The following is a 19506-nucleotide window of genomic DNA, read 5'->3' as shown; positions in this document are numbered from 1 at the left end:
ACAAAGGATAAAGGGATATGAGGTCAGAGAAAGGCTTAGACGCATCCCTACCTTCCCAAAAAAGGCTTAGGTGCAGACTGGTCACTAGAAGGAGGAAGTGGAGGACTCTTAAGACTGGCAGACCCAGATCTGAAAGGCTCCCAGGCCATGACTTGCCCCCTAGGAAGTCCCACATCTTGACCAGCTGTCCTAAGGCTACGCTTGAATGCCTCTGGGGTCTAAGAACACACTGCCTCTTCGGGGGCCCCTTCTTGCTGGGACAGCAAGCCCTTCCTTCTCACACAGGTCTGTCCCTGTGATGGCCACCCACCTGTCCTCAGAGAAGGGAGAAGGCCCAGGGGGAATCATGGTCTGAGTCAAGCCTTCCTGGACTGGAGCTTCTGGTTCTAAGCCCTCTGCTTTGTCTGTCTCACTGGGGGTTGGACAGTGACCTAGGAATCTGGGGCAGAGGAGATGCATGTGGCCTGATCCCAGAGAATGGGCAAAAATAAACTGAAAAAGATCTGGGTCTCTGGTGGTCATACACATACACCCAGATCTTCAGTGTACACCCAAGAACACATACACCCCGTCCCCTCTATGGCTAAACCTCTTCCTACTCCTTGGGAACTGGTGTCTGAACACTGAGAAATAAGAGGGTTCAGAGGGCTGACCGGCTTCCCACCATGGGAGCAGTTCCAGACCAACTCAGACCACACCTGAGCAGGTGGAGTGGGAAGGATTGTGGAGGCAAATATGTCCATAAGCCAAGAACTGACGTCTCAGCAGGCCCTTTCCTATCTTGTCTGTCCACTCTGGCTATCCCACCACCCCTGCGCCTGCAGACAAAGCATTCCACTCACTCACCACTTCTCTCACTCCTCCTCTGACCACCAGCCTGCCCAGGACTCATATGCAAATCACTGACCTTTGATTCAGCACCCAAAATGTCAGCTAACCAAGGGCAAGGTTTTCATTCATTTTATTCACTACTCTTGGTGCCTGGAAGAGGGCTTTGTCCATAGAAGGTGCCCATCAAATATTTAAATACTTGTTGAATGAATACTCACTGGGCACTTTTATTTACTTTTCTCTAAATTAAATATTTACCAGAAAGGTGGACAGTCCCCACTTCATTCACTGATTCATCAAACATTGAGCTTTTGCCATGTGCCAGGCACATGGTGCCTCATTATGACTTGGAGGAATCTCCCATGGCCCAGAGAGTTGGGTGAACTGCCAAGGTCACACAGCATATCATTGGCAGAGGAGGATGGGGGCCCCTGCTCCTTGGCCTCCAGAGAGCAGATTTCTTTCCATGACACCACAGGCTTGTGATTGCAAAGCAGGGCAGACTGGCAGCACACACCAGCTGGGTGCCAGGCCACGGGACACTGTGGGGCCGCTCTGAGGGACAGATGAGCGCCTTGCAGACAGCTGCTCTAGGTGAGGGCCCTGGCGAGGGCTGGAGGGCTTTCTGTGGCTCAGCCAGTGCGGGCTCCTCCAGGAGAGGGCGCCCGCGACTTGCCAGGGCCTGTGCCCTCCCGACCCAGGCCCGCACATTCCTGCCCACACCTCAGCGAAAGCCCCCATTATGGTCATTCAACCAGGAGAGAATGAGCCATGTTCCAGGCTCTGTGCCAGGCCCTTTTAAATAGTTAATATTTGTTTTAATATTTAATATAATAATTTAAAGCCATCACAACAACCTAAGTCAGATCATGTAATTCCTCAGCTCAGAATCCTGAGATGGCTTCTCGTTTCACTAGGAATAAAAGGGTCATGGCTTACAAGATGCTAGGCTCTCTAGCCCCCACTGCTTGTCTGACCTCATATCCCTCCAGCGCCCCGACACTCCCCCCAGCCCTGCTCTTCTGTAGCCCATAGGGCATATGCTTCCTGGAGCAGTCCTGCCCAGACTTCTGCTCCGTTTGCCTCCTCACCCCTTCAAGATTGGCTCAACTATTCCTTGTGAGGCCAATTCCTACCACTCTGTCTCAAAGTGCAAGCCCCCCATCACACTCCCATCTCCCATGTGTGTGTGTGAAGTCACTTCAGTTGTGTCCAACTCTTTGTGATGCTGTGGATGTAGCCCACCAGGTTCCTCTGTCCATAGGATTCTCCAGGCAAGAATACTGGAATGGGTTGCCATTTCCTCCTCCAGGGGATCTTTCTGACCCAGGGATTGAACCCGAGTTTTCCGTGCCTTCTGCATTGGCAAGTGGATCCTTTACCACTAGCGCCCCCTGGGAAGTACCCCCTCCCATCTCCCTTAGCCTGCTTCATTGCCCCAGAATACTTATCTTCACTGATCTTTATAATTTGTTTCTCTATAGTTGTCTCCTTCCTTGAATATAAGCAACACGGGGGTAGAAACCCTTGTCTGTTTCTTTTTAAAATTTGGTGTATTTATTTTTGGCTGCGCTGGGTCTTTGTTGCTGTGTGCAGTCTTTCTCTAACTGAGGTAAGCAGGGGCTACTCTCTGGTTGTGGTGCGTGGGCTTTTCCTTGCGGGGGCTTCCCTTGTTGCCGAACACGGGCTCGAGAGCACAGGCTCTGGTAGTTGTGGCATGGGATCAGCTGCCCTTCGGCAAATGGAAATCTTCCTGGACTCGGGATCAAACCCATGTCCCCTGCATTGGCAGGCGGATTCCCAATGACTGGACCACCAGGGAAGTCTCCTTCGTCTGTTTTGTTCGCTGCTGTTTCTCTAGAGGCCAGCACAGTGCCGGGCACACAGGAGGAGCTCAAAAATGTTTGTTGAATGAATGAATAAACCCTGAGTTGGGCTACTCCCAATTTATAGTTGAGGAAACTGAGGCTTAGAGATGTTAAATAACTTGATCAAGATCACAGAGTTAATTTATTCAACCAACCAGCCGATGTTTATTCGCAGATCACCTACCACATTCCATGCAAATTGTTGAGGCATAGTGCTAGGAAGTTTTGGGTTATTGGCTTTTTTAAAATAGTCTCATTACAGAGCTAGAACAAATAATCTCACAATTTGTATGGAAATACAAAAAACCTCGAATAGCCAAAGCAATCTTGAGGAAGAAGAGTGGAACTGGGGGAATTAACCTGCCGGACTTCAGGCTCTACTACAAAGCCACAGTCATCAAGACAGTATGGTACCGGCATAAAGACAGAAATATAGATCAATGGAACAAAATAGAAACCCCAGAGATAAATCCATGCACCTATGGACACCTTATCTTTGACAAAGGAGGCAAGAATATAAAATGGAGAAAAGACAGTCTCTTTAACAAGTGGTGTTGGGAAAACTGGTTAGCCACTTGTAAAAGAATGAAACTAGAACACTTCCTAACACCATACACAAAAATAAACTCAAAATGGATTAAAGACCTAAATGTAAGACCAGAAACTATAAAACTCTTAGAGAACATAGGCAAAACACTCTCCGACATAAATCACAGCAGGATCCTCCATGACCCACCTCCCAGAATTTTCGAAATAAAAGCAAAACTAAACAAATGGGACCTAATTAAAATTAAAAGCTTCTGCACAGCAAAGGAAACTATATGCAAGGTGAAAAGACAGCCTGCAGAATGGGAGAAAATAATAGCAAATGAAACAACTGACAAACAATTAATCTCCAAAATATACAAGCAGCTCCTGTAGCTCAATTCCAGAAAAATAAACGACCCAATCAAAAACTGGGCCAAAGAACTAAACAGACATTTCTCCAAAGAAGACATACAGATGGCTAACAAACACATGAAAAAATGCTCAACATCCCTCATAATCAGAGAAATGCAAATCAAAACCACAATGAGATACCATTTCACGCCAGTCAGAATGGCTGCTATCCAAAAGTCTACATGCAATAAATGCTGGAGAGGGTGTGGAGAGAAGGGAACCCTCTTACACTGTTGGTGGGAATGCAAACTAGTACAGCCACTACGGAGAACAGTGTGGAGATTCCTCAAAAAATTGGAAATAGAACTGCCATATGATCCAGCAATCGCACTCCTGGGCATACACACCGAGGAAACCAGAATTGAAAGAGACACGTGTACTCCAATGTTCATTGCAGCACTGTTTATAATAGCCAGGACATGGAAGCAACCTAGATGTCCATCTGCAGACGAATGGATAAGAAAGCTTTGGTACATATACACAATGGAGTATTATTCAGCCATTAAAAATACTTTTGAATCACTTCTAATGAGGTGGATGAAACTGGAGCCTATTATACAGAGTGAAGTAAGCCAGAAAGAAAAACACCAATACACTATACTAACGCATATATATGGAATTTAGAAAGATGAGAACGATAACCCTGTATATGAGACAGCAAAAGAGACACAGGTGTATAGAACAGTCTTTTGGACTCTGTGGGAGAGGGCGAGGGTGGGATGATTTGGGAGAATGGCATTGAAACATGTATATTATCATATGTGAAATGAATCACCAATCCAGGTTCAATGCATTAGACAGGATGCTCGGGGCTGGTGCACTGGGATGACCCAGAGGGATGGGATGGGGAGGGAGGTGGGAGGGGGGTTCAAGATGGGGAACACATGTATATCCGGGGCGGATTCATGTCAATGTATGGCAAAACCAACTAATATAATATTGTAAAGTAATTAGCCTCCAATTAAAAAAAAATTAAAAAATAAATAATAAAATAGTCTCATATCTTTTAGTCTTGGTATTCCATATGCTTACAACGTCTCCCTCCCTACCCATTTTTACTTTATAGAATTCAGTTTACGTTTGAGAATTCAACATCTGTGGTTGCCCGAGTTGGTGGAGGGGGCATGGTGGACTATGAAGGAGAAGCTTTAGGGTGATGAGACTGTTCTGTACAGTCCTGGGGAACCAGGTGCATTTGTCAAAACCAGCAGAACTGCACATCACGAAAAGTACGCGGTAATGTACGTAAACTAAAGCCAAAGATTTGATTCCTCAAGGCTCTCGTCCCTGCAGACATAATCCAGTGTTTCCATGGTTTCTTCTCTGCCCTCTCCATGTACACACAGACACAAGCACACTTAGACTTCAGCCTTCCAGAATGACAATGGGGGTGGGGAGGGTTGGCAGGGAGGGATAAGGGTAACTTTCTCCATCTAATGACTCCCAGCTCCTCCCTGCTTTTCCCAGGCTTCATCCCTCAGGGCACAAGGTCTGGGTCTCTCACCTAAACTTTTTTTAAGCTTTTTATTTTGAGATCATTGTAGATTCACATGCAGTTATAAGACAGTACAGAGAGATCCTGTCTATCATTCACCTGGTTTCCTCGAATGGTAACATCTTAGATAACTCTAGCACAATATCACAGCCCGGAAACTGCCATTGATACAGTCCACCATCTTCTTCAGATTTTATCAGTTTGTGCACTTATTAGTCTGTGTGTGTGCAGGTATTCGGTTCTATGGAATTTTACTACACGTGTATATTCACATGACTACCACCAGACACAGATCCTCTCATCATAAAAGTCTCACTTAGACTTAAAAGCAATAATGTCCTCGCTTGACGTTTCTCAAAGTACAGCTCTCAGGTGCATCAGAGTCACTGGGTCAATTCCGGGGTCCTCCCAGGGCTCCATACTTTACCTGCACCTCTGGGAGTGGAGCTCGGAAAGCTGGGCTTTTAACAGAGGCCCATGGACAGGGGAGCCTGGCGGGCCATGGGGTTGCAAAGAGTCAGACACGATGGAAGCGACCCAGCACAGTACACGATACTTTGAGAACCACAGGTTCTAACTGGCTTCCAAGTCTCCCATCTCAAATCCACCCTCCCCACTGTGGCTGCCAGAGGGATCCTTCTAAAAAACAGCTCTGACCATATTATCCTACTGCTTAATGCCCTGCAGTGCCCTACCCACGTTCCCCGGCCCCCCAACTAAGGGCCATCAGGATAGAGACCTTATGGAGCAAAGGTCCTCCTGTCAGGTCCCACCTCTCACCTCGCCCACTGCGGTTCAATCCTTGCAGACTCCTCTAATTCTCCTTTTGGCTTCACTGGGTGGCTTGTGAGATCTTCCTTCCCCTACCAGAGCTTGAACCCTGTGCAGCTGGCAATCAAAGTGCGGAGTTCTAACCACTGGATGGCCAGGGAATTCCCCAGACTCCTCTCATTCTTAGCACACATCATCTACTTTCATCATGCTCTGATTTTGGTCATGCTGTTCCCTCTGCCTGGAACTTCCTTCCCACTCTTCTCTGCCTTTTGCAACTCTGTACAACTACTCAGTTCTTACAAATGAGGATGTGGAGGTTGAGAGAGGTTTGATGTCACCCAGCAAGTAAGGGCAGGGACTAGCTGGGCGCCGGTCCACCTGACTCCCTGTTCCAGGCCTTACTGTTCACCACGGCTGTCATGGAGGCTGGGGGAAGCCACTGGTCCCTCTTCCCCAGCCTCTGCTCACCTCCATTTGGGCCTGCTTGCCCGTCTGCCTCTCAGAGGTCTCACCCCGGACCTTCTCTCTCTCTCTCCCCCAGCCGCGTGGGGCTGGGAATCAGAGACCCAGGAGGAGGGAGGAAGGGAAATGGGATTTAGCCCAAGGGTAACCCGACTCCATGAGTGGGTGGCTGGGGGGCGGGGCACACCACAGGGTAGGGGGCTTGGAAAAGGCCTCGGGGACCGTATAAGCCAAGGATGGGGGGCGACGGGGACTCCTAAAGGGGGGAGAAGAAGCAGAGTAGAGTCCAAGTCCCCTCCTCTGCTGCCCCCTCCCTCCACTGCTCCCTCGCAACCCGAGACGGGGGGCCTAAAAATAGCCCCCGAGGCGCAACCGCGGCCGCCCCGGTGACCTTCTGGGTAGCACAGGCCGAAGGCGGGCGGGCGGCAGGAAGGCAGGGCGCCGGCCCCCCAGGACTCATCTCCCAGGGCAACATCCCCCGGGTGCCCCAGTGGCCGTCCAGTTCCGGCGTCTCCCCAGCTCAACTCGCAGAGGCCATGCAGAAAGCCCGGGGCACGCGAGGCGAGGACGCGGGCACGAGGGCACCCCCCAGCCCCGGGGTGCCCCCGAAGAGGGCCAAAGTGGGGGCCGGCGGAGGGGCGGCGGCCGCGGTGGCCGGGGCGCCGGTCTTCCTGCGGCCCCTGAAGGACGCGGCGGTGTCTGCGGGCAGCGACGTGCGGCTGCGGGTGGTGGTGAGCGGGACGCCTCAGCCCAGCCTCAGCTGGTTCCGGGATGGGCAGCGCTTGCCCCCGCCGGCCCCCGAGCCCAGCTGCCTGTGGCTGCGGAGCTGCGGGCCGCGGGATGCCGGCGTGTACAGCTGCAGGGCCCAGAACGAGCGGGGCCAGGCCTCCTGCGAGGCGGTTCTCACAGTGCTGGAGGTCGGAGGTAATGGGGAGGTGGGGGCCAAGCCGGGGCGGGCGGGGGGAGGGGGGGTGCTCACAGGTAGAGAAGGTTACCCGAGCTGCCGCTCCGTGGAGGCATCTGTTCATGCAGCCTTTTTCCGGGTGCTCTGGCTTCTCAGATGTGCTGACCCAGGAGTGCCCGTCAAGAGGAAAGTGGAGGGAAAGCAGTGTCAAGGTAGAGAGGCTCCCTACAGAAAGGTCAGAGGTTAAGGGTCAGCGTTTGGTAAGCCAAGCCTGAGCCCCACTCAGGCCTCTCTGAGCATTGCATAGTGGGAACCCTCCTAGTTTCCCTGTAGAGAGGAGCCTCCTGGGGAAACTCTTTTCACCGGCTCTGATAATTTAGACTCCGAATCTGCCTCTTCAGACATGCCTGCATGTCTGAAGGAGGAGGCGGGCTCCCCTGGTCTGGCTGGGGTGTTGAGGGGATGGGTCAGAACTCCTCATAGTCCATTGCCAGGGCAGGTTGGTGTGGTCAGCACTAGGCTGGTTGGAAGGGGCCGGTGGGTGGACAAGTATGGATAGGGTGCAGAGCAGCAGGAGGTAGAGCCTGGGTTGGGGCTTCCCAGCACATATGGAGGGGAGTGCCTGAGAATCCACACGCAAGCACGCCAGGTGCATTTGCACCCATGGGCAGTGCAGGGGTCTGCTGGTGCCAGCAGAGGAGGGGCTTGTGGAATTGGTATGGGAAGTGCATGGGCCATGTCTCCCCGAGGTTCACAGGGCATGGAAGGGGGCATGGCCCTGCCTCTGTGTGTGAAGGGGTGGGTGATGGTCCTAGGTGGAAGGGAAGGGGCATAAGACTGGGCCCTGTGCTCAGGGTCCTGCTGGGGGCTGGTGTGGGTGCAGGCCAGGGCCAAATCTCCTTGGGTCAGTGTTTTAGGCTTCCTTTTTTACTTCCTCAGCCCCTAAACCAGTTCTTCCCTAGGCTGAAGACAGAATCTCAGCAGACTGAGTCTTAAGAAATAGAATTCTGAGGAAGAAAGCTGCAATTGGGGGAGATGGCAAAGAGCTTGGAGATCATGAGTTTGTCCTGGACATTTTCAAGAGGGAATTCTCACTCCGGCTGGGTAGTGTCGTGTAGGGGGACATGCTGAGGGGCTGAGGAGTAGGCATACCATGCTCCCCGGGTATTGTGAGCTGCACAGCTCCAGCATCCTGAAGGAACTCAGCAGCTGGAGGGTAAAGAAGGCTGTGGGGTGCAGCTGTCGGGAGCTGGAGCAGAGGCTCAGCCTCCCTCTGCCAGCATCTCCACTCTCTCCCTGGCTCCACCCTGCCCACCTTCCTCTTCAATAACCGAGAAGGCTGAGTCTGGCTTGTCTTGGTTGGCTTCATACCTGGCCAGGTACAGGCTTTCCTCGCACCCACTCTGGGGTCAGGGGCTGGGGCTCGTCTTGGCAGAACTCTGAGCTGGGGGAGGATGGGACTCCTTGGGGGCCTTTGTTCAGGGGCGAAGGGGGCTGAAAACAGAACATAAAGGCACAGTCAATAGGTTGATGAGAACACAACTTGGAGGAGAGAGATACGGGGCAGAGGGAAGTGCTGAGAAGGATCCTGGTGTCATTATGTTTGTTTAGAGTCAGAAAGGACCACAGAGAACCGCAGGTCCAAACGCTGCAGTTTTAAGGGTGAGGATGCTGTGGTCCAGAGCAGACAAAGACAAACAGCTTTTTTTTTTTTTTTGCTTAAAGACAAACAGCTAGTTATGCCCATCCTAGATCTCAGAACCCAGTCCTCTGAGTTTGGGCTCTGGGGGCCTTTTTACCTCTTAAGTTCTGGAGGGAGGAGAGAGAAAAGGGAGAAGGAGCTGTCCGTTCTATGGAGGGCCTTTCTGAAGATGAGAAACTCCTTGCTTGCCCTGGTCCCCCAGAGTGGGAAGAGTGACAGGATGCTAGAGGCCCCCAGCCCCTCTGGAATTCAGGTGGCAGGGTCAGCAGAGCTGAGCCCTGGCTGGGCATACCTAGCCAGAGGCCAGGAGGCTGGTCTGCAGACTGCTCTAATAGAACAGCATGTTTGACAGGCTGGGGTGAGGAAAGGACCCTGGGTGCTGGGGGACTAGATTGGAGACCTTTTGCCACTCATGTCAAAACAGGAGGAGGGTTGGGCTGCAGTAAGTCACATCTGAGAACTTTTTCATACTGGTAGAAGCTTTGCCCCAATAGCAGCTTTGCAATTATGATTCATTGGTAATAATTCTTAGTAACAATTTTTAATAGTATGAATAGCCACTATGCTACTGTGTGGCAGGCAATATGCTGTCGTACCCTTTGATATATCATTTAAGTCCCACAGCAACCCTAAGGAACCTGAGGTCCAGAGGGATTAAATGAAGCATCTTGATTGTACTGATAGGAGGTGGCAAGGCAGGGATGGAAGCCTGGGTCTGTCCCACTGCCAAGAACCACGTGCTTGACTACTATGCCCCTCCCACCTGATTGGCAAGGGAGGGGCTTTGCTTTGGTGATGTTGGCTGAGTCTGGCTTCTTCCTCTTCCTACTGCCCACCTTCCACCAGTCCCTGCCCAGCGAGAGGTCTCCATCAAGGTCAGTTGGGCAAGCAGCTCAGCATCGCTCAGACTTCCTCATGGAAAACTTTCTTGGTTGGGATTAATAGCAGGAAGACTTCAGGGTTCTCGAGGAAGTCCAGCCAGGAGCTGGCTGCAGAGGGAAGCAGGCAGTTTCCTGGCTGGGATTGCCGTCTGGCTCGGCAGGACAGGGTGATGCTAAGGATCCTGGCACTTCTGAAGCCCAAGATGTTAGCTCAGGGATAGAGGGATATTGACATGGTTGGGGAAGCTGGGGCCTTGAGAAGACAAGAGGGCTGCAGGCTAGAGAATTTGGAGGATGTGGAGGTGCGAAATAGGAGGGTAGGATTTAGGGGTGTAGAAATGAGGAGAGACTAGGAATAGTGAAGATGGCAGAGATGCAGGATACCTGTAGAGTATTTAACATGTGTAAAGCACCCTATCTCATTTCAGTATTTAGTCTTCTAAGTTCCAGGTTACTGTTATGACCATTATACATACAAGAAAACTGGGGTTCAAAGAGGGAATTTATCCAACGTCACCTGGTGAGTGAGGTGGCAGACCCAGATCTGAGTCGAGGCCCACAGTGCCTGTCCTCAGAAAGAGAAGCGTGGGAAGACTGAGGCCAGGATCTAGCATCGTAACCATCCCTTTGTCAGTATCCCCAAGTATCCCTCTGCCAGCATTTCTACTCTCTCCCTAGCCTCTGCTGTCTCCAAAATAGGCAGGCATTCTTCTCTGTCAAAACATCAGGCTCCCATTTGGATGGGCTGAGAAGCTATGTACCAGTCAAGTAATCAGGGCAAACACCACCCTCAAAGCTTGGGACATGTGTGACTGGAGAGGGAGGCCTATACTGAAGGGTGGGGTTAAGGAGGAGGGAGCACAGCCAAGGGAAGGCACAAGCTGACAATGCTCACCGTGTTTGGCAGTCACAAGTCTCATAGCCAGGGCCTGGGGGACCCCGGTGCCAATCAGAAGGGCCAAAGGTCAACAGATGGTAGTAAACCATGCAGGGGACTTGAAGGCGTGGAGAGGAGAGATTAGAGAGAAGGAGGGAAGGCCAATTTAGCAAGAGAAAGGTTGGGGACTCCAGCAGGAGCTGCCTGCAGCTAGATGGTGCAGTATCATCTTTTTCACCTAGAATGTGGACAGTGTGGAAGAAAAGCCAGGAGGAAACCAGCATGGAGTTGGGAATGGGTATGGAGAGTGGCCCCCTCCATTCATGCCAAGTCCTAATTAGGGAGAGGAGGAGGGGCCAGAGCAGGAGCAGTGAGGAGCCCTGGAAGGGAAGAAAGAGAAGAACAGAGAGGCTGTGAAGTCAGCCAAAGCCCACACAAGAGAACTTTCCTAAAGCGAGGGCAGCCCTCCCAGGAAGATCCTGGGTGGAAACAAGATGGTCACGTCTCCAGTTTCTAGAAAAGGGTCTAGGTCAGAACAGAGATGGGAGGAAGACTGGAGAATGACCTGCTCCAGCAAGATTCATAGTCCCCATCCCCTCACCCCCATCCTCACTACCAGCAGCTCTGTGCCTCCACCCATGTGCCACGTGTACGGAGTGCCCACCGCATGCCCGTCACTGTACTCGGTGCTTGAGATTTATAAGTCAGGGGAGGGGGAAGACCAAAATCCCTGTCCTCTTAGAGATGACATTCCAGGGAGGGAACACATTATGTATGCAATAATCATAACTATATGAAAATTATATAGTATGTCAGAAAATCAGAGCAGTATAAGCGGAAGGAGGGAAGGGAGAAGACTAGAATGAGGCGCGAAAGAGGGGGTGTGGGTGTCTGGCTCAGTGGAGGGTCTTGTGAGAGATGACACGTGGCATGACGATGGCTCTTCTCTGGCTAAGGGGACACGCTGGCGGGGCAGAAGTTGGACGTCTGGGGTTGGAGAAATGGCAGGGTGGCCCAGCTGCCCAGCCTTGGAAGAAAATGGGGCTTTCAGGGGCCAGCTCGGGGAAGCCCACCCTGAGAGCATGCTCCAGGCTGGCCTGTGTGGGTGAGCAGAGTGAGCCCAGAGCAGGAACCGAGTCTCATGGGCCCCTCTTCGGCCCAGCTGTCCCGTCACTCACGCCTGCTGCCCATTGGTTATTTTTGCTACGGAATGTGCCAGCCCCTCGGATTCTCCTGGGGAACAGGGGCTCAAGTTACCCCTCTCCTCACTCAGCTCCCCCATCTATGAGTGGGTGTGTTTGGGGGTGGGCAGGGAACTCTGTGTGTCCAGAGTCCTCCGGCTGGAATTGATAAAGTCATACACGTGTCCCCTTCTCATTGCACGTCCTGTGCGTGTGTCTGTAGGTGCAACCTCTGCCTCTGGGGGTCTGGGTAGCAGGACTACCTGCAGGCACTCAGGACGTACATGACATGACCTAAAACTTTAAAATAAAGAGCCACAAAACTCAAACAACTTCAGGAGCCAAGTAGAAACTGAAAAGGAGAAAGGTGGTCTTGTCAGCAGCTGGATCTGAACAGGCTTGTCCCACTTGAAATATTGTGCAGGCTGAACAAAACTCATCAGTTGGCTCAGTATTTATTTTGGACCCATGCTTTAAAGAAAAAAAGCCAGGGGTCCTCCTAACCAATCAGCATATGAGGTTTTATGGCATGGTGGTCAGTAACTCAGTCATGGTGCCTGGGTGAGAATCCCTGGCTCCCAACTACAGGCTCTGTGACCTTGGGCAAGTAACCTCTCTGTGCCTCTGTGCACAGATTGAGTTTATTCATATAAAGTGCCTAGGCCATTGCTCAGTACATACTAAGCACGCTGTCAGTGTTAATGATAATGACTTTGTAGTCACATCTCAGCAACCAGGATTGGCACTACTTGTGTGTACTGGGGTGGGAATTCGGATCTGGACAATCGTGGGGGCACAGAACCTGTGTGACTTTGGCTAAGTGATAGAACTTGTCTGAGCCTTAGTCACTTGTTGATTAAACGAAGTCAGTTACATGTTCATAAGAGTTTCAAGCTCACAGGGTTGTTGTCAGTGAGGTAACCTTTATCAAGTGCCTGAAGTTGCTCAGTCATGTCTGACTCTTTGCGACCCCACGGACTGTTTACGGGGTTTCCCAGGCAAGAATATTGGAGTAGGTTGCTATTCTCTTCTCCAGGGGATCTTCTGACCCAGGGATCGAACCCAGGTCTCCTGCATCCAAGGCAGATTCTTTACCATCTGAGCCACCGGGGGAAACAGTTATAATGATTATGTGGGGGGATGGGTAGCGTTTTGTGCAGGCAAAATATGCATGGTGCCAAATTCCAGGAGAATAAAGAAAATCTGATGCGTGCTCACCCATGAATGAGAAGTTGGGTTATATTTGTGAATAACAGGAAAATCTCTGGGCACCTTAGCTCCTGTGTGTGTGTGTTTATGCCAGGGCGCAGGGACAGAGGACCTACAATCAGGGAACTTGAGAGCCTTCTCTGACCTTCCTGAGCAGCCTGAGGGGGTTCGCGTTCTGGGTCCAGGTCACTAGGAGGACCCGTCCCCTGTGTATGATCCGGGCGCCCCCGCCCGGCGCCGCGGCCCTGCGGTGTGTCGGGTACTGCCTGGCAAGGCGGACGCGCGCGCATGTTTGTGGAGTGAGCCAGTGGAGATGCGGCTGACCTTCTGGAGTGGCCCCGCGGGAGGCGGGCGGGGGTGGTGTGGACGCCGCGCTGGGCGGCCAATGAGCGAGTGGCCCGAACTCTCCTAGGAGCCACTGCACCCTTTTCTGTGCCTCAGTTTCCCCATGTGCCCAGGACCCAGGAAGCCGATGCGGGGTGGGGGAGCAGCGAGGCAGGTGATCGCCGCCCCCGGGGACTCAGGGCGGCCGGCGAGGGAAGGGGCTCCTGGGGGGGTGCGGGCTGGCGGGGGAAGGGCGGGCTCCGGCCGCCGCCGCCGCCGCCGTCTTCCCCCCGCCCGGGCTCCGGCGGCCCCGAGGCTCCTTCCGCCACCGGCGCCGGCCCCCGCCCGCTCCCCGCCTCGCCCCCGGCCCCGCCTCCGACTCCGCCCCGCCCCCGCCCGTCCCCTCCTCGCCCGGCCGCCGGCCCGGCCCCCTCCCCCGCCATGAAGAAGCTGTGGGTGAAGAAGCGTTTCCAGGTGAGGGCTCCGGGGGCGGGCGGCGCCGGGAGGGGGCAGGAAGGGCTGGGCGCCCCGGAGGGAGGGCGGGTCGCCGCGGCGGGGCCCGGGGGAGGGGGCGCCGGAGCCGAGCCTGCCCCACCCCAGCGGCCGAGGCGGCGGGCAGAGTGCGCTCCAGGGGGCTCCCCGGCCTACGTCAGGCCCCTCCCCGCGCCCAAGGGCAGAGCCCCCGCCCCCCCAACCCCCGCGATCGCCGCGACCCCCGGGGAGGCCCCCGCAGCCGCCCGCGGCGTGGAGCGCTCACGGGCTTCTGTACTACCTCTCGCCTCTGTCCAACCCCTCCGTGCCCCTGGCTGGCTCTCCCCAGCCCCCCACTCCGGAGCCTTCCATCTTCCGGGGCTCCTGGAAGCAACGGCGCAGGGATCCGTGCTGAGCTCAGTGCATTCCACTAGCCCTGCCCTGTGCTCCGTGGACCCGGGCCTCCTTCTTGCTTTCCTGAGGCTCCTGTCCTTTGGGGGACCTTGCCCTCTGCCTCGCATCACCCTCCTGCCTCTTGACACCTATCTCAGGTGTCTATCCTCACCCCATCCCCGCCCCCAGCAGGAATCAGTGTCCTTGTCTTTCCATCTCCCAGTCATCCAAGCATGCCCCCCCAAATTTCTTCCTTCACATCAGTCAGCCTATCTCTGGGCGTGTCGCTCAGGTCCCCAGTCCTCTGACCAGCGTTTGACCCTTAGTCCTCCCTTCTTCCTCCCCAGCTCCTCCCCAGAGCCTCGCGGGAGCTCCAGGGGGAGGGCTGACAAGCAAGGAAAACTGGAGCTATTTATTCCCTTTAGGGGAAGCTAGCTGCCGGGGTCTCTTCCACTTCACTTGCCCCCAGTGGCCCCTGGGCCGGGTTTCTGATTGATACAGAGGTTTGGACAAGAGGTACAGGGAGGTCGGAGGAGCATCAGGAGCAAGCCTTCCTTCCCCTAAACTCCTCATTCTGGCTTTTCTCTTTCAGAAAACCGGCCACTCCCGCCGGGCCTTTGGCCGACTCACCCATGGTGCGTGGACCGTGAGCTGCCTGCTCTAGCCCGTGCACACTCCTCCTCTTGGTCCATGTCCCTTCATGAGGCACCCAGGCCTGAAGACGGCCCATGAGATACAGGACCCCCACATTCCCCCACCCACCTACCTACCTAACCACCTACCCACCCACCCAAGAAAGCCCCTTGCAGCTGAGAAAGGACCTAGCAATAGGGGTGGGGGTTAGCTGGCACACCCTGTCATGGGTCCTGGACTTATTCTTCATCTGTGGGCCAGGTGGGGATGAGTTAAGTGCCATGCTTCTACAACCAGCACGTGGCTCCTGCTTGTCATGGCACTCAGGGAGAAACTGAGGCACAGAACCTGATAGAATCTGGGAAAGTTAAAAGAAACATGCCCAAGAAACTTTCCTCCTAGCCTGACCACATTTTTGAGGACCATTCAGCAGTAGCAGAGAGGGTTTGGGAAGAGGGTGCAGGTCACGTCATGATGCCAAACAGATGGAGAGGTTCTTTTGAGAGGTCAAAGCACAATGCAGATATTGTACCAGAAGGTGGGCCTGACCCCTAATGGGGGGCCTGGGTCTGTGGCTGGGCTGAGTACAAGTGGGTGTATGTGTGTGTACATGTGTGTGTGTGTGGCCAGTGGGAGCACCAGTGAAAGTGCGAAGGGTGCAGAATCACTGGGGTCATTGGAAGAATCCCCCGAAGCACACTGGCTCCCCAGTGCTGGGCCCACTGGGGCCGGCAGGCAGTCAGCGAATGAGAGATGCTTTGCTCATCCCAGGTGTCCCCCTCCCCCTATCCCCATCCCCACAGGGCATCTTTGGGCACCGGGTACCCTGATGGCCCCTCTGTCCTGCCTGCCCACCATACCCTACCCCACAAACGCTCTGATAACAGTCTGTCCATGTCTCTCTCCTGCTGCTCCTATGGAAGCGAAGTTTTCCGCTCCTGCAGAAAGCAAAGTTACGGTAGGAAACTGGCTCCTGCCCTAGCCCTCCACTCCCCTGCTTCCCTGCCCGACCCCGGCCTCTCCTCACCCTGCCTCAGCTGCACCCTGATGTGCTCCGGCTGGTTTGGGGTGGAGGACAGGCTGGCCCTGCAGTTGGTCGAGTGCTCTGACAGTACGACTCTGAGGTGACTCCCCTTTGTTCCTGGGTACCGGAACCCAGATTTTAGAGCCTTGGAACCTAGGATCTTGTTATTTGGGGGACTGCGCGGGAACTTAAGTTATCACTGACAGGAGGGGGAGGGGCTACCGCCCTGCAGTCCATCAAGTGGCCGGGTGGGGGGACTGCAGGTAGCTTTGAGGGCACTACCACGGAGGCGGGGTGAGGAGCCAGAGGACCGGCATGGGAAGGGTGACCCCGAGGCTCCCAGGATGGGCAGCGGGATGTGGGGAGCTAAAGGGGAGAAAAGATAGATGATGGAAGTCCTTCTGGTGGCGATGTGGAGCCTGCTGCGGGGGAGGCAGGAGGGAAGAGTCGGAGTCAGGGGGAGGAGAGCCCTGCCCACACAGACCCCTTTTCCTCCAGACTCGGAGACCGGCGAGGATGACATCAGCGACGTGCAAGGGACCCAGCGCCTGGAGCTTCGGGATGATGGGGCCTTCAGCACCCCCACAGGTGAGCTCTCTGGGCTGCACACAGAGCCAGCAGGTGGCCTTCCCTCCAAAGGTGCCTGGCTTCACTGTGTTCTTCTCTCTAGGGGGCTCTGATACCCTGGTGGGCACCTCCCTGGACACGCCCCCGACCTCCGTGACAGGCACCTCAGAGGAGCAAGTGAGCTGGTGGGGCAGCGGGCAGACGGTCCTGGAGCAGGAAGCGGGCAGCAGGGCTGGCACCCGCCGCCTCCCGGGCAGCCCAAGGCAAGCACAGGCAACCGGGGCCGGGCCACGGCACCTGGGGGTGGAGCCGCTGGTACGGGCGTCTCGAGCTAATCTGGTGGGCGCAAGCTGGGGGTCAGAGGATAGCCTTTCGGTGGCCAGTGACCTGTACGGCAGCGCATTCAGCCTGTACAGAGGACGGGCGCTCTCGATCCACGTGTAAGTAATGGCCTTACCTGGGCCCTTCACTGTCCCATCTCACCATGCCGTCCCGCACTGCCCCTCACCGTCCATCAGCCTCCACACCCCACATCCCCTGCACCATCCATCCCTCTGTGCACTTCTCCACCCCCCACATTGCTTCCTCTCCTGGCCCCAGCTGCCCACTCTGTCTTCCCACATGGATCCATCCTCCTCCTCGTTCCATCACCACCCACATGCTCCTGCTCCCACCTGTCCTGGCTCACTGTGCCATCTCCATGGTCTCGTGGACCCCTCTCTCCCTTCCTTGTCTCCTGCAAGATCTCCACTCTCCCGGGGGCCCTCTCCCGCCTCGCCCATTCCGGCTCCAGTTGTCCCCAGGATCCCCACTCCCCCCGCTCTCAGGGGCCCCCTCCGTGCCTGCTGTCTCAGCAGCTGCTGCCTTTTCGTCTCTGCACATTCCTGTTCCCATGTGGGCCTTTTTCTGGGAGGAACGGAACCTTTCTGCACGGCAGCTCCCGGGAGAGCAGGAGGGAGCGAGCGAGAGCACAGCCAGGAGACAGAAGAGAGTGAGGTGGTCAGGGGGTTGTTGGGGCCAGGGGCCTGGGAGAGCAGGGGGATGTGAAGTGTGTGGGCGGCAGGGGGCTGGGGTAGGGTGGGACGGAGATTGGGGGTCGGGGGGGCTAGGCCGGAGGCAGAGGGCTCAGAGTGATGGAGGTGGGGGCATGTGAGGACCCCATGTGGGAGACGCCTCGGGGTGGGGTTGAAGGTGGTCCTGGGAATCCATGGTGAGGAGCGGAGGTGTTGGAGTGAGGCGTTGGAGCCGGTTTTGGGTTTTGGAGATGTGGACTGGCAGACACAGAAGGGAGTGCTATGGCAGAAGAGGGGAGTGGCTGATGAGAGAGGTTATCGGGGGCATTTGGGGAGCTGAGGGGGCCTGATTTGTGATGGGTATGGGTGTGTGTGGGGGAGGTACCACCATGGAGGAGAAAGAAAGGGCCTGGTGGGGGGAGGCCTTTGTGTGGGTGGCTGAGGTGGCTGGTGGTAGGCAGGGAAGAGGTCTGGGGGCAGGTGCAGAGGAGGTGCCCTTGCTTTATCTGGCTGGCATTAACCAGGCGCTCCCATGCCCTGGACTTGCCTTTTCCTTCCCTGCCTTTCTTTGCCAGGCCCCAGCCGGAGCCTGGAGTTGCTATGGCAACTTCCGAGGAACCCATTTCCTTAGTGATGTCTGTGGTACACAGGCTGGCCTGGAGCTTGAAACTGCCAGCAAGAGATCTCCTCTGCTGTCCCCAATTTCTCTCCCTGCCTCACCCAGTTCCCACAGGCCATTCCTCAGAGACTCTGCTGTCCCTCCCCCAAAGTAGACTGCCTCCCTGCAGGTGGCTGGTTGAGGTTTTTCTCCCTAGGGCATCCTAGATTGCATGCCCCCCACCCCCACTCCACACCCTGTTGGAGGTGAGGTTTGCTATGTAGGTGGCTGACCCAGGTAGCCTGACACTCAGGCACCGGGAATTTATGCTCATGGCCAATACCAGACTATTTCTCCCCTCTCTGTGCCCCCAGAATCCTAGACATTTTGGAGGGAACAAGGGCTTAGAAGTCAGACTACTGGGGTTTCAATCTAGCATCAACTATTTCCTAGCTGTGTTACCTTGGTAAGGCACCTCACCTCTCTAAACCTCAGTTTCTTCATCTGTAAATGGAGATAATAACAGTCCTTGTAGCAAAGGATTGTTATGAGGATTAAATGACTCAATGCATTTTAAGCATTCAGTATATGCCTGACACACAATAAGTACTCAATGAGCCATTTCATAAGTTTTTATTAAGCTCTCTCTAATGTGTTAGGTAGGATGCTAATATCTCTGATTCCTTTTCTTGCTAATCTCTATGTTTGGTGTGCCCCCAAGAGTCCAGATGGGGGAAACTGAGGCCCAGCTCTTGGGCATCAAAGCTCTGGAGGTGAGAGGAGCAGTTTAGGGCTGCCCAGCTCCTTCCTTCCTCCTCTTCTCCCACACCCACTGTTCAGACCCACGCAGTAGTTATTTTGGAGCTGAGTTATTCCTGAGCATACCCCTTTGGGGAGCTTCTGTGTTACTCAGGGGGTGGTTTCCAAGGACTCAAGGTAACTTTCCCAGGGGCAGGACAAAGTCAAAGGCCTTGTACGGGGGCAGATTGATCAAAGGGCACGGGAACCTGGGTACCCTCGTCTCCCACTCCAGGGACCTCAGCTGTCACCTGCTGTCAGCACTGGTGGGGGCTCAGGTCTGAGGAAGTGCTAGACAATCCCTGGGAGGAGGGCATTGCTCCTGGAAGGCTTGTACCTGTTCTTCCTAGGGCACAGTGAAGGGGTATGCCCTGCTGAGGAAGGGCAGGGCTGTGGGGGCCAGCTGGGGGCAGGAATGAGTGGGAGACTGCATTCCTGAGAGGGCCCCGCCCCGTCCCACCCTCCCCCCTTCCCTGCCCACTTCATCTTTTGGGTCTTCAGCCTCATCCTTCCCCCCCCCACTCCGTTTCTGTTTCTGCTGTTTCCCAGCTTCTGGGGCTGG

At 54.7% G+C, this 19506-nt stretch overlaps 1 protein-coding gene and 1 long non-coding RNA gene across 9 annotated transcripts in view; one reads left to right on the top strand and one right to left on the bottom strand.

Annotated features, from left to right (window-relative positions):
• Window positions 1-4055: 4055 nt before the first annotated feature.
• On the bottom strand, window positions 4056-7587 carry LOC129537583 (uncharacterized). The gene is made up of 3 exons (XR_008682053.2): window positions 7349-7587; window positions 5914-6021; window positions 4056-5624 (listed from the first exon to the last, which is right to left on the bottom strand). It is a non-coding gene; the product is annotated as an uncharacterized LOC129537583 (long non-coding RNA).
• The window catches only part of SPEG (striated muscle enriched protein kinase), a 59288-nt gene continuing 46499 nt past the window's right edge, over window positions 6718-19506 (top strand). The window contains exons 1-5 of one of the 8 annotated variants that reach the window (XM_088845414.1): window positions 6718-7293; window positions 14904-14946; window positions 15832-15902; window positions 16467-16556; window positions 16639-16975. In XM_088845414.1, the coding sequence (XP_088701540.1) occupies window positions 6906-7293; window positions 14904-14946; window positions 15832-15902; window positions 16467-16556; window positions 16639-16975 (929 nt within the window). In that variant the 5' untranslated portion in view covers window positions 6718-6905. Of the gene's footprint in view, window positions 7294-13873; window positions 13922-14903; window positions 14947-15831; window positions 15903-16466; window positions 16557-16638; window positions 16976-19506 lie in introns of those variants that run through there. The other 7 variants (XM_055397085.2, XM_088845406.1, XM_055397083.2 and 4 more) reach the window with 7 other exon arrangements.

This window comes from Moschus berezovskii, chromosome 2 (genome assembly GCF_049115385.1).
Source record: "Moschus berezovskii isolate FMDL1 chromosome 2, NW_MosBer_1.0, whole genome shotgun sequence".
NCBI classification, from domain to species: domain Eukaryota; kingdom Metazoa; phylum Chordata; class Mammalia; order Artiodactyla; family Moschidae; genus Moschus; species Moschus berezovskii.
The sequence above is the reverse complement of the archived record's forward strand: the minus strand, read 5'-3'. Positions and strand labels throughout refer to the sequence as shown.